Below are 11,610 nucleotides of genomic sequence, written 5' to 3'. Positions count from 1 at the left end.
GACACATGCCTCCAATAGGCACCATATTTATTAGGCACTTTTACGAGGTAAGTACTTACTCTTAGCATATCTGTCCAAAGGAGGATGATGTGCGTAAGTCTTGAACAGTAACGGAAGCAGGAATGTCGAGGCTATGACCAACCCTCCCCCTAATACCAGAGCTGGTACATTTAGGTTCACTGACGGTATACCCTGAAAAAAGAAAATAAATAGGTGTACCTAGGTGAAAGTGTAATGTGTAAGTGCGTTTTCACATTATCCGATCCGATATCGGATGTCGGACCGATATCCCATACATTACAGGCGCCATCTTGGATTTTTTCTATTGAAATCCTTCCGACTTCCGATATCGGATCGGATAGTGTGAAAACGGACTAATTGTAAGTTCTTAGGAAGACGTTAGGTTTTATTCTTGGGACATTAGTTTTCTAAGTTTCGTTTGGATGTAGAACAAGGTATCAATACTTTTTGGCCAATTGGACTTTTATTTGATTAACTAGTTTTCAAATTGAGCATTTAGTTTGAAGAACTTTATTAGCTACCTATTAGATTTATTAGTCCCACAGCGGACTTTTAAATTAACTGTATAGTAATTGACACGTTGTTATTCCGGCAGCTATCATGAGGTATAGAGGCTAATTGACTTACTGCAGATCCGAAAACGTTGTCCATAGTAGGTTTCACGGGTATTGTAAGGAAGGGAATTGAAAAATCCAATGTCACCTGCAAATTGACAATTAATACTACACACAACGATGTATTCAGACTTGTGTGCGTGTCGCCAATGGACGCAGTTTAGAAGGCGAACATTCATTTATTTATGCTTTTATTTCGGGTCTCTATTGGTTCCCATAATTTTTTTAGTCCGATTTTTCCAATCCATAACGTTGTTAGTCATAATTTTTAATAGTCATATTATCATTAGTCATAAAGTTGAATGTCAGAAATTGGAGGTCAGATTTTTGCAAGTCATCATTATTGTTAGTCATAAACATTGTTTGGCATAATAATCAAATTGCATTTTGTATTATGGACATAATGTTGAAAGCAATAAACATGTTTGTCATAATTGTCGTAAAGTATATTTTCGCAAGTAATAATGATTACTGTCCACATTAACTTTAATCATAACATTCAATGGGATCTATATTATTTTTCATTAAGTTTGAAGTCATAATGTTTGTTCGTGTTCACTATCGTTAGTCATAATTTAGTTTTTCACAGAAGATACTTTTTTCGTCTTTTACATGTTATGTGTTTAATTTTTTCATGTCGCTTTTAAGAATATTAGGCCCCGCCAGCGATTCGACGGAGCCCCGCTATGCGGGGCTCCTATTTCTGCTCTGAATGACACAAGGTAACTAACGAACCTACCCGAGAAATGAAAATTTTCTCGTTGGGCTCACTGATTTTCCCGCCATTTCGTCTTTTACATGTTATGTGTTTTATTTTTTCATGTTGCTTTTAAAAGTATTAGGGCCCGCCAGCGATTCGACGGAGCCTCGCTATGCGGGGCTCCTATTTTTGCTCTGAATGACACAAGGTAACTAGCGAACCTAGCTGAGAAATGAGGATTAAAATACTCAATGAGCTCACTGATTTTCCCGCCATTTCTTCCTTTGCATGCTGATTTTTGTAGTATTCGGCTTCGTCAACGAGTAGAAGGGGGCAGGGGTCCTATTTCCGTTCTAATGGACGCGAGGTAAATGCGGACTACCAATAAAGTCATAAGGTATAATGTATCGATTGTCCACATTTTCGTTAGTCATAATTTGGTTTTTCTCAAAAACGCGTAACTTTTCAGGATTGCCATAAAACAAACCTAACCTAACCTATCTATAGGTGACCCTAATGAAACCGTTTCAGAATTATGACTAATGATAATCTGGCTAACAAAGGGATCCGTTTTAAATGTTATATTCATCAACTTTCTTGATTCTAAGATTATAGTATTCTATAATATGGGTTGTTAACGTTAGAACTATTAAACGTTATTCGTAACAAAGATTATGACTTATGAGGTTTATGCCTTAAAACTGTATGCAGAACAATCAGTAGGGCTTCAAAAAATATGCCTAGTAATATTTCTGGATAATTATTGTTATGCCTTTCAATTTTATACTCATCAACTTTATGACTTTTAAGGTTATGGCATCCAATATTATGGGTTGTTAATGTTAGTACCATTAAGCATTATTCGTAACAAAAATTATGACTAGTGATGTTTATGACCACAAAATATATGAATAACAACTTATGACTAACGAAATTCTGACCAAAAAGTTTATGGAAAAGAAAGGGGTCCCTTTTATTTCACATAACATAAGTTTACATAATAATGGGGAAGTCGAACTGCAATCATTCGCCTCCTATAATTGTCTATGAGACTGCGTCCATTGACGAAGAGTCGATTCGCGCCATATAACTCTCACAAGTATTTAATAACTCATAAAATCCCAAACTATCGTTAAAACAAATTAAATTACCTATGCACATTATTAGATATGCATAATAATAATATGCGTTTTTAAAGTTGTGCGTAATTTACGATATGCCAAATCATATTAGCAGTATTACAAGTAAATTATGGCAATTAATATAGACCCAAAAACTTACTGTTACATCTTCGTCATGCGTATTGAAAGTAAACAGCCTGGATTTTCGCGAACCTCTCACATCTTTCTCACATGACACGTACACTAAAACCAAAGTTACTGAAAGCAGATTCCTTTGCCACATTTTTTAATACTTTTTTTTTAATTGCAGGCAATTTTGTTTTTCTGGACAGGTGGTGCCACCTGCGAAACGGTAAGGCGTTTGGCGGCATTTCGCGGAGTTTTTACAGAAGTAGAGTAGGAAATTAAAATTATGTGACAATGTGTTTCCGCGAACTATTGTTGGATAACTCGAGATGTAACGGTGTAGAGTTTGTAACGGATAGAACTGACTCGATCGCGTGATGAAGCCTATCACTTCGGGCCATCCTTTTCGAGATGCGAGAAAGTTTATCACACATGCCCGCAGGAAGATGGTCCATCTAAATTAACTTCTGCACCGACTTAGACAGAGGAAAGTAAAAACAAAACTCGAGACTTTTTAATCTCCCGCTATAAGATGCTGTTTTTCAGATTCTAAGAATTAAAAATAGTTTATTTTCGACTTGTTAATACCACTAAAATACTTGATATATTTAACGGAAGACAAACGATTGCGACTTTTTTCTACTGATCATGGCATTTATATTCGAAACCTACAAACTTATTGAATGTGCCTCAGGTTCTTTTGCGTAAATTGCTACAAAATAACCTATTAAAATTGAAACTTTATCTGTATTCTCAGAACTAAAAGAAAAAACAATACTGGGAAAGGTTTCGTTGAAATTTTCAGTAGGTACAACGTTACAAAACGGATCGTAACAAAATGGACAAACAAAAGAATGTATGGCAATTTTAGTCATACTAGTTATGAAAAAAAAGCTGCACTTTTAGATGGAAGCAAGCCGCTTTGCATGGTGATAGTAGACGTCTTAGTAAACGATTTTTTCCGAGGATATCGAAATTTCATCCCTTAGGAAGCCGAGCGTAGCGAGGTGTTTTATGAAAATGAAAAAAATTCTATCTTTTTATTGTATCGTCCGATTTTGACAAAACGTATCTCAAATGAAAGGTATTGCTTTATGTAATTTAAAAAAAAATTGAAAAAAAAAATATTAAAAAAGAAAAAAATAAAAAAAGTAAATTTACGTCTCGCACTGAATAACTTCAAAGAATGACAGACGAAATGTACAATGTCGATATATGAGTTTTTTTAAATCAAATACAGATAAATTCATAGTTGAAAACTAAAGACCGCATCGAAATTGGATTAGCATTTTTTAAGATACAAGTTGCCAAAGTTGGGAAAATTTGCTTTATATGGCCACTTTGAAATTCCTTTGCCAGAAAGTCAGAAATAATATATTTTTCTTACAAAAGTACATAGTGACAGTAGAACTCAAAATAAAATAAAAAATTCCGAGGATATCATAATTTCATCCCTTAGGACGACGAGCGTAGCGAGGTCTGTTACGAAAACCGAAAAAAAATCTAATTTTTTTGTACGTCGTCCGATTTTGACAAAACATATTTCAATTGAAAGGTATTGCTTTATGTAACTTAAAAAAAATATTGAAAAAAATTGGAAAAAAAATGTAAGATTTTAAAAAAAAAAACTAAAATTTTCGTATCACACTGAATAACTGCAAAAAACGGTAGACACGATGTATAATATCGATATATGAATTTTTGAAATTAAAGAAAAATAGATTCATGATTATAAACTAAAAACCGAATTGAAATCGGATCAGTAGTTTTTAAGATACGAGTTGTCAAAGTTGGCTTAGTTTGTTTATATGGTCGCTTATAAATTCCTTAGCTAGAAAGTCAGAAACATTATATTTTTCTTACAGTTATAAGTATGCATTGGTAATAGACATCATATTAAACGATTATTTCCAAGGATATAAAAATTTCGTCCCTTAGAAACCCTTAGAAAGACGATCCAATAAAAAAAACTGTTTTTTTTTGTTTTTCGTAACAGACCTCGCTACGCTCGGCTTTCTAAGAGACGAAATGTTTATATCCTCGTAAAAAATTGTTTATTATGATGTCTATTACCAATGCATACTTCTAACTGTAAGAAAAATATAATGTTTCTGACTTTCTAGCTAAGGAATTTATAAGCGACCATATAAACAAACTAAGCCAACTTTGACAACTGGTATCTTAAAAACTACTGATTCGATTTCGATTCGGTTTTTAGTTTATAATCATGAATCTATTTGTCTTTAATTTTAAAAATTCATATAATCGATATTACACATCGTGTCTACCGTTTTTTGCAGTTATTCAGTGTGATACGAAAATTTTAGTTTTTTTTAAAAATCTTACATTTTTTTTCCAATTTTTTTCAATATCTTTTTTTAAGTTACATAAAGCAATACCTTTCAATTGAAATATGTTTTGTCAAAATCGGACGACGTACAAAAAAATTAGTTTTGTTTTTCGGTTTTCGTAACAGACCTCGCTACGCTCGTCGTCCTAAGGGATGAAATTATGATGTCCTCGGAATTTTTTATTTTATTTTGAGTTCTACTGTTACTATGTACTTTTGTAAGAAAAATATATTATTTCTGACTTTCTGGCAAAGGAATTTCAAAGTGGCCATATAAAGCAAATTTTCCCAACTTTGGCAACTTGTATCTTAAAAAATGCTAATCCAATTTCGATGCGGTCTTTAGTTTTCAACTATGAATTTATCTGTCTTTGATTTAAAAAAACTGATACATCGACATTGTACATTTTGTCTGTCATTCTTTGAAGTTATTCAGTGCGAGACGTAAATTTACTTTTTTTAATTTTTTTCTTACTTCTTTTATAATAATTTTTGTTTCAAATTTTTTTATAATAATTTTTTTTAAATTACATAAAGCAATACCTTTCATTTTAGATACGTTTTGTCAAAATCGGACGATACAATAAAAATATATAATTTTTTTCATTTTCATAAAACACCTCGCTGCGCTCGGTTTCCTAAGGGATGAAATTTCGATGTCCTCGGAAAAAATCGTTTACTATGATGTCTACTATCACCATGCAAAGCGGCTTGCTTCCATCCAAAAGTGCAGCTTTTGGCCAAAAATTCTCCATAACAAGTATGACTATTTACTTTTATGAGTCTAAAACGCAATTTGGAGGCACTACAATCTTAAATGGAAATGCCTGTATGTGTGACATCTCTTCACATTCCTAGGTCTATGGCATTCAATATTAGGGCCAATTTGTAGCATTTTCACGCAGCTTGCCCCAAGTAATGTATTACTTTTAGAGTCTACCGAACTATTATTCTTTTGTTTGACAACAATTGAAGTTTATCAGCTATCAGTAAATAAGTGGGTTGGTATATTTTATAAATATATACTTCATCTGGTGAAAGTGTGACTATGCGCGACTATGGTGGTGGTGATGGTGAAGATTGGGTGACTATAAAATTGACGTTCAAGAGTATAATGACCATGTTTGCTTTTTATAGGTATCACAGCAACTTGTAAGGGCACCGGTGTTCTTCGAAAACGGAGGAGAAAGTTGTTTTTTTTCATATCTGTGACAAAATGAATGTTCTTAATCATTTGGAATTATTAGTAGATGGTGCCTCTAGTAAACAACATCACATATTTACGGCGAAGGCATACATTGAATTCTGAGCGTAGTGAGGGATTAAAGTGTTAACACCCAAGCGGCCCAAGTAAGAACTGCTTTTTACTTAATTAATCTACCTACTCGTAGGAGAACTTCGTTCCGTTCAAGGCAAAGGTTTCATGGGTGTACGCTCTTTTCTTGAAAGTTTGAATATCGTATCGGTCCGGAAACACCGCAGATGAGATAAGGCTTAAAATCGTTGCCAACTTATGTTGGCCTGTCTCTAATTCTTGGGAATTTAGAAAAATGTTGCTCTCTCTAATACACTTGTAAATTGTAAGTCTGGCTGTACGATGATATGAATTAAGAGTTTCTACCAAGAACAATTAATTACTGGACTGACAAAGCCCATACAAAAAAGCGTACGCCCCTGAAATGTATACATTAAGTGACTAAAATCACATTGAATATTTTTGCGTGATTTTATTTTTTATAAGAACAAATGACATAGGTATTTCTTTATTTTAATATCATGATATCACGTCAATACAAATTTTGAAAAAAAAAATTGTAGGCATCATCAGTGTAGTTATTATGATAGTATTTAATAGGTGGCGTAGGGTGTTTCATATTTGTATGGGAAAAATAAAATTGTGATATTTTTTCTGACCTCGCTCGGCTTTCGGTTCTAGCTTATCTTAAACGCATATATACCAAATTTCAAGTGATTTGGACGTTGTTTAGAGGTCGCGCTTGATGAACAGTTTGAAAGAAAGTCACTAAAAAGTAATGTTATTCAATTTTATTACCAAATAAAACAATAGAGTACTTGTAAATTATTTTTAAGTAAAAGTAAATTTATTCAAATCAACAGTTGTAACATCCATGCTTGATAAAAGAAAGTCATCATCATCATAATTTAGCTTACAAATGTAAGCCGCAACCTTATCTTCTGTTCGCTTAAGTAGTAGGTAAGTAGTAACGCATTTTCTGTGATGTTTGACACCGATGTTTTGCTCTTTATCTTTGACTGGAGCGTTAATTTCTATTATAAAATATATTCTCCTCTTTGCGCTAACAATCGCTAACATCCTGGACATTAAATAGTTCGAAAACAAAAATCACAAAGGTAAGTACGGTCTATGTCCCGGTAAATATACTTAAGTCAAAGAACGATCTTGTTTTCTTCTTTGTCGTTACACTCTTGGCAGAGTGGTAGTCGTCACATCAGGGGTGGTAGCAAGCTTAACAATGCATGGCCATTTGCAAGGGCATTCGTAGAGTGGGCCACTGAATGCAGCCTTGACTTGGCCGGTCCATAGCATCTGAACCTTGTCCAGGACACTCCTAGCTTTCTTCTGCAGCACCACATTTCTAGGACATCTATCTTCTTTCCCCTTGAAGTCCATGTCTCAGCACCGTAAAGAAGTATGGGAAAATTGGGAGATACTAATGCCCTGACAAGTCGCATTTTAGTGGCATTTGTGATGTTTCTTTTTCTCCATATTTTCCTGAGCCGGTCCATGGCGGACCTGGTGATAGCCATGTGCTGCTTGATTTCTTCCACCTATCCTGTTATTAGTGCCTTGAGAGGGCCGATAGACCACTGCTTCATGCCAAAAACAGGACAAAAAATCAACAAAATTTGTTCCTTAGAAGGAAGTCGAGCGTCCAAAAAAATGACCATAAGGAACTATGCCTAGAAACTAAATGTCACGACTACTACTCATTTTTAAAAAAGAACTTGCTTCAATATAGACACTACTCATTAAAATCACTTTTAAACCACCTCCTACAAAAAGTTACATAAGTTTTGTTCCTAGCCTCTCCTGCGCCCATAGTAACTTCTTCAGACAAAAGTTGCCACAGAGCGCGACCTCTAAATATTGTCCGATTTCCCTGATTTTTGGTATATGGGCTCTGTATAGGTGTAGAACCAAGAAGAAAAGCGAAGTCAAAGATAAATCAAAATTTTGGAAAAATGAAACACCCTAAAGGTGGCGCTAAAAAAATCGAGGTACAGTCAGCCAAAAAAGTGGTTTACCACTTTTCGACCTTATTTGTTTGAAATAGAGTCGAAAAGTGATAAACCACTTAATTGGCTGACTGTACGATTCTTAGTATGAAGATTGTGAATCCTATACATATAAATAATCCTTGGTTTCTACTGATAACGTAGGAATATAAGTAGGTATTTGAAAAGCAAGGTCAATTTCTGAATGAAAATGTCAAGGTCATAAAGATAGTCACTGTGTTGTGTTACGTCACTTTTACAAGAACATCATTTAAACATCTTGCACAAGTCTTGCAATAACCGGCCATTTTATTATGTTTAGTGTCGCGACATATCTAAAGACAATGGAGGGATTTTATGCTCTAAATATGTTCGTCTCCGCTTAGGTCAATAAACTTAATGATAATAAACTGGCTCAGCATCAACTTGTTATACTATACGGCCTTGTGGACCTCAACGTGTCATAACCAGAGATCGGACGGATTTGCGACATTTGACTTACGTCATTTTAATGACTTTTAGTATGAGATGACGCACTAAAATCCGATCTCTGGTCATAACACAGCCTTGCAAAAAAGGATAGAAATTAAAAAGTCGCAAACATCATTGTGTTGCCCCAATCAATATGTGTGAGAAACTCGGAACAGCAACGCACATGAGTTACTCGTAGTTCTCGAAAGTAGTGCCACGTTCTATTTGGATCTATCACCTAACTTTTCAAATAAAATCCCGAGGTTAAAAGCTTTATCCATACTAAGCTTACGCACTGAGGTCATCAGGGTGGCTAGCCGAATGGCACAATCGCTCACGAAACGCTCACGAAACGAAGCGCTAGTAGATATCTATCTCTATCGCGCTTGCGTATTGGCGCGACAGAGCCAGCGGCGTATCGCTTTCGTTTGGCGTCGGAGAAATGCCATTCGGCTACGGGGCCTGTAACTGTAGCCATCAGTGAGCCTGTCATAGATAGTACAGATAGACCGATACTAGCGCCGGACCTTGCTCCTCGAGAATGAGAGACGAGAATCTTGTAAAAGCCGAGAAGGATAGACTTACAGACTTTGGTTTACGTCATAATGGGAAGTTGTGTAGTTTTAAGTTGTGCATAATTATATTAAATTGTTTAGTTTAAGTTATATATAAATAATTGATTAGATAATCTAGTCGGTGAACCATCTCATGAGTCTCGACCAATACAAAGAGAGACATAGGGCGTCACCATAGCGCACTAAATCAATTCAGTTTATATCTTGTACTTGTATTGAAAAAAGTCCCACCTTATCCCGTAGTCCCTCGAAATTGAGGTGAGATGGGATTTCATACAGAGGTGATTTTGGAAGATTAAAATTTATCTCCCATTCGTCCCTTCTCGTCTTAGGTACTCATAACCCAACTTCCCCGCGAACCCTACTCACCCCGAATAACGGTATACCCATCGTGTGAAATTAAGAGCGAAGGAGGCTGATTCCGATTACAACTTGTTACGGTACATTTATTTTGGCACCTAGGTACGTCGCTTCAAATCGTCGTATCAAAACCATTTTAAAACCGTTAAACATACTGAATCGGGATCTTTAATGATCCAATGAATCCCAAGTCTCCAAATAACGAGCGAAGTGCCCTAGCCAAGAAATGACAAAAACCACTACGTACCTAAGGTACTTACTAATTATAAGACACATACATAATTTCTTTCATGACATGCCTTGTGACTATTTGTTTACACTCGTACATTAGAGACTGGAGCATTCAAAGTGGACTAAGCCCAAACAAACAAACAATAATTTATTTGCAAAAAAGGGTATGGCTTACAGATGTTAAATAAGTAAACAGTCGTTGGGTTCACCTTTTTTAGCCGTGTACAAACAGCATGCAAATATGTGAAGGTGTCTTAAAATAGTAATTACAATAACCTGCTAGATAATACAACCATACAAGTCACTTCAGTTGCTTAAGTAATAGCACATCTCGGACACTGGCGATCAAATATATGAAAGAGGCGCGTTCCTAGCACACATTCTAAACTTGTGTAGGTGAACGCGTACCATGCTTGTATGAGTGAGATATGACAGGTCGATTGTTCGCGTTTTTGACAGGCGGTAACTGTCAGGTAACCGACAGGGGGTGGGCGGCACTTTCAGCGGGGAGCGGGAGTGGCCATACTGTACGATAGTACTCTTAATTATACTGTGGTAATAGTCACTAATCAATATTTTCATCAAACGTATTAAGGTAAAACACCATAGTACCTACTCTTAATTTTGGCGATATATTACCTACATGTAACCTAGTTTTTTAACCCCCGACGCAAAAGTAAGTTTGACGTGTCTGTCTGTCTGTTTGTCTCTCTGTCTGTATGTCTGTTTTGTGTCTGTCTGTCGTATCGTAGCTCCCGAACGGATGAACCGATTTAGATTTAGTTTTTTTGTTGGAAAGCTGAATTAGTCAGGAGTGTTCTTAGCCATGTTTCATGAAAATCGGTCACAATGTCGCAGTCGGGGGTTTTTTTCAAAATTTTAATTTTGTGGTTAGGTTATATGAATTCACCGTACAGAAACTATTGTAGGTGTTTAGTTTAATAATAACAGCATCATAAGAACGTAACTGGTAACTGAGCACTTGAGCAGACCTAACACCTTAGCAATTAGGTATCCTTTAGCATATCAACCTTGTCAGTAGAAATTAATACTACATTAAGTGCGTTTTCACATTATCCGATCCGACATCGGATGTAGGAAGCATTTCAAACTTTGAAATCCTGTTAAAATTCTAAGGCAAGAATCAAAGATGGCGGCTTCAATGTATGGGATATCGGTCCTACGTCCGATATCGGATCGGATAATGTGAAAACGCACTAACACGATTTTAATTTTTTAAGGGATGTCAAGATAGATAGATAGATAAAAGCTTTACTTGAATGCTGCAATAACACACAATTACAAATGCAACACAGAACAACAAGAAGAGAAAAAAACATACATTTGACTTAAAATTACGTACACAACATAAAAAAAAATGCTTACCCACACTGTGTGCATTGCAGCAAAAACAAAAGGGTTCCGACTCAGCTATACGCTTCACCCTTTTGAGTGAGGCACTGATAATATTCTGCCGGTACCCAGATCACGTTACAGTTAAATAAATAAAGAAATGTGTATAAATGAAGAAATAGTTTAAGTCAAGTTATTAACACAAAATTCGTTGAATTTGCCACCTCTTTCTGTGCATGCCATTGCCAGAGTATAACAGTTCTGGATGGTTCCTCAGATGTTGCTACCTGTTACGTTGTCATCACTAACCTCATTCTTCCCCCTTCGATAGCATCTGTCCGCGACGCGTGACGAAGTAAGTCATTGTGCAACATCAAAGATCATACACAAGTTGACAATAGTGTTTCCCCATAACATTGTCTCTGGGCAG

General features: G+C 35.6%; 1 protein-coding gene across 5 annotated transcripts in view; it reads right to left on the bottom strand.

Moving 5' to 3' along the window:
- Window positions 1-11,610, bottom strand: part of LOC125232559 — a 30,064-nt gene that overhangs the window by 8,847 nt on the left and 9,607 nt on the right. Inside the window, exons 1-4 of one of the 5 annotated variants that reach the window (XM_048138275.1) lie at window positions 11,490-11,608; window positions 2,617-2,699; window positions 649-743; window positions 60-192 (exon numbers count right to left, since the gene is read on the bottom strand). In XM_048138275.1, the coding sequence (XP_047994232.1) occupies window positions 60-192; window positions 649-672 (157 nt within the window). In that variant the 5' untranslated portion in view covers window positions 673-743; window positions 2,617-2,699; window positions 11,490-11,608. Of the gene's footprint in view, window positions 1-59; window positions 193-648; window positions 744-2,616; window positions 2,715-11,489; window positions 11,609-11,610 lie in introns of those variants that run through there. The other 4 variants (XM_048138272.1, XM_048138273.1, XM_048138276.1 and 1 more) reach the window with 4 other exon arrangements.

This window comes from Leguminivora glycinivorella, chromosome 13, assembly GCF_023078275.1.
Source record: "Leguminivora glycinivorella isolate SPB_JAAS2020 chromosome 13, LegGlyc_1.1, whole genome shotgun sequence".
In the NCBI taxonomy this organism is placed as follows: Eukaryota; Metazoa; Arthropoda; class Insecta; order Lepidoptera; family Tortricidae; genus Leguminivora; species Leguminivora glycinivorella.
The sequence above is the reverse complement of the archived record's forward strand: the minus strand, read 5'-3'. Positions and strand labels throughout refer to the sequence as shown.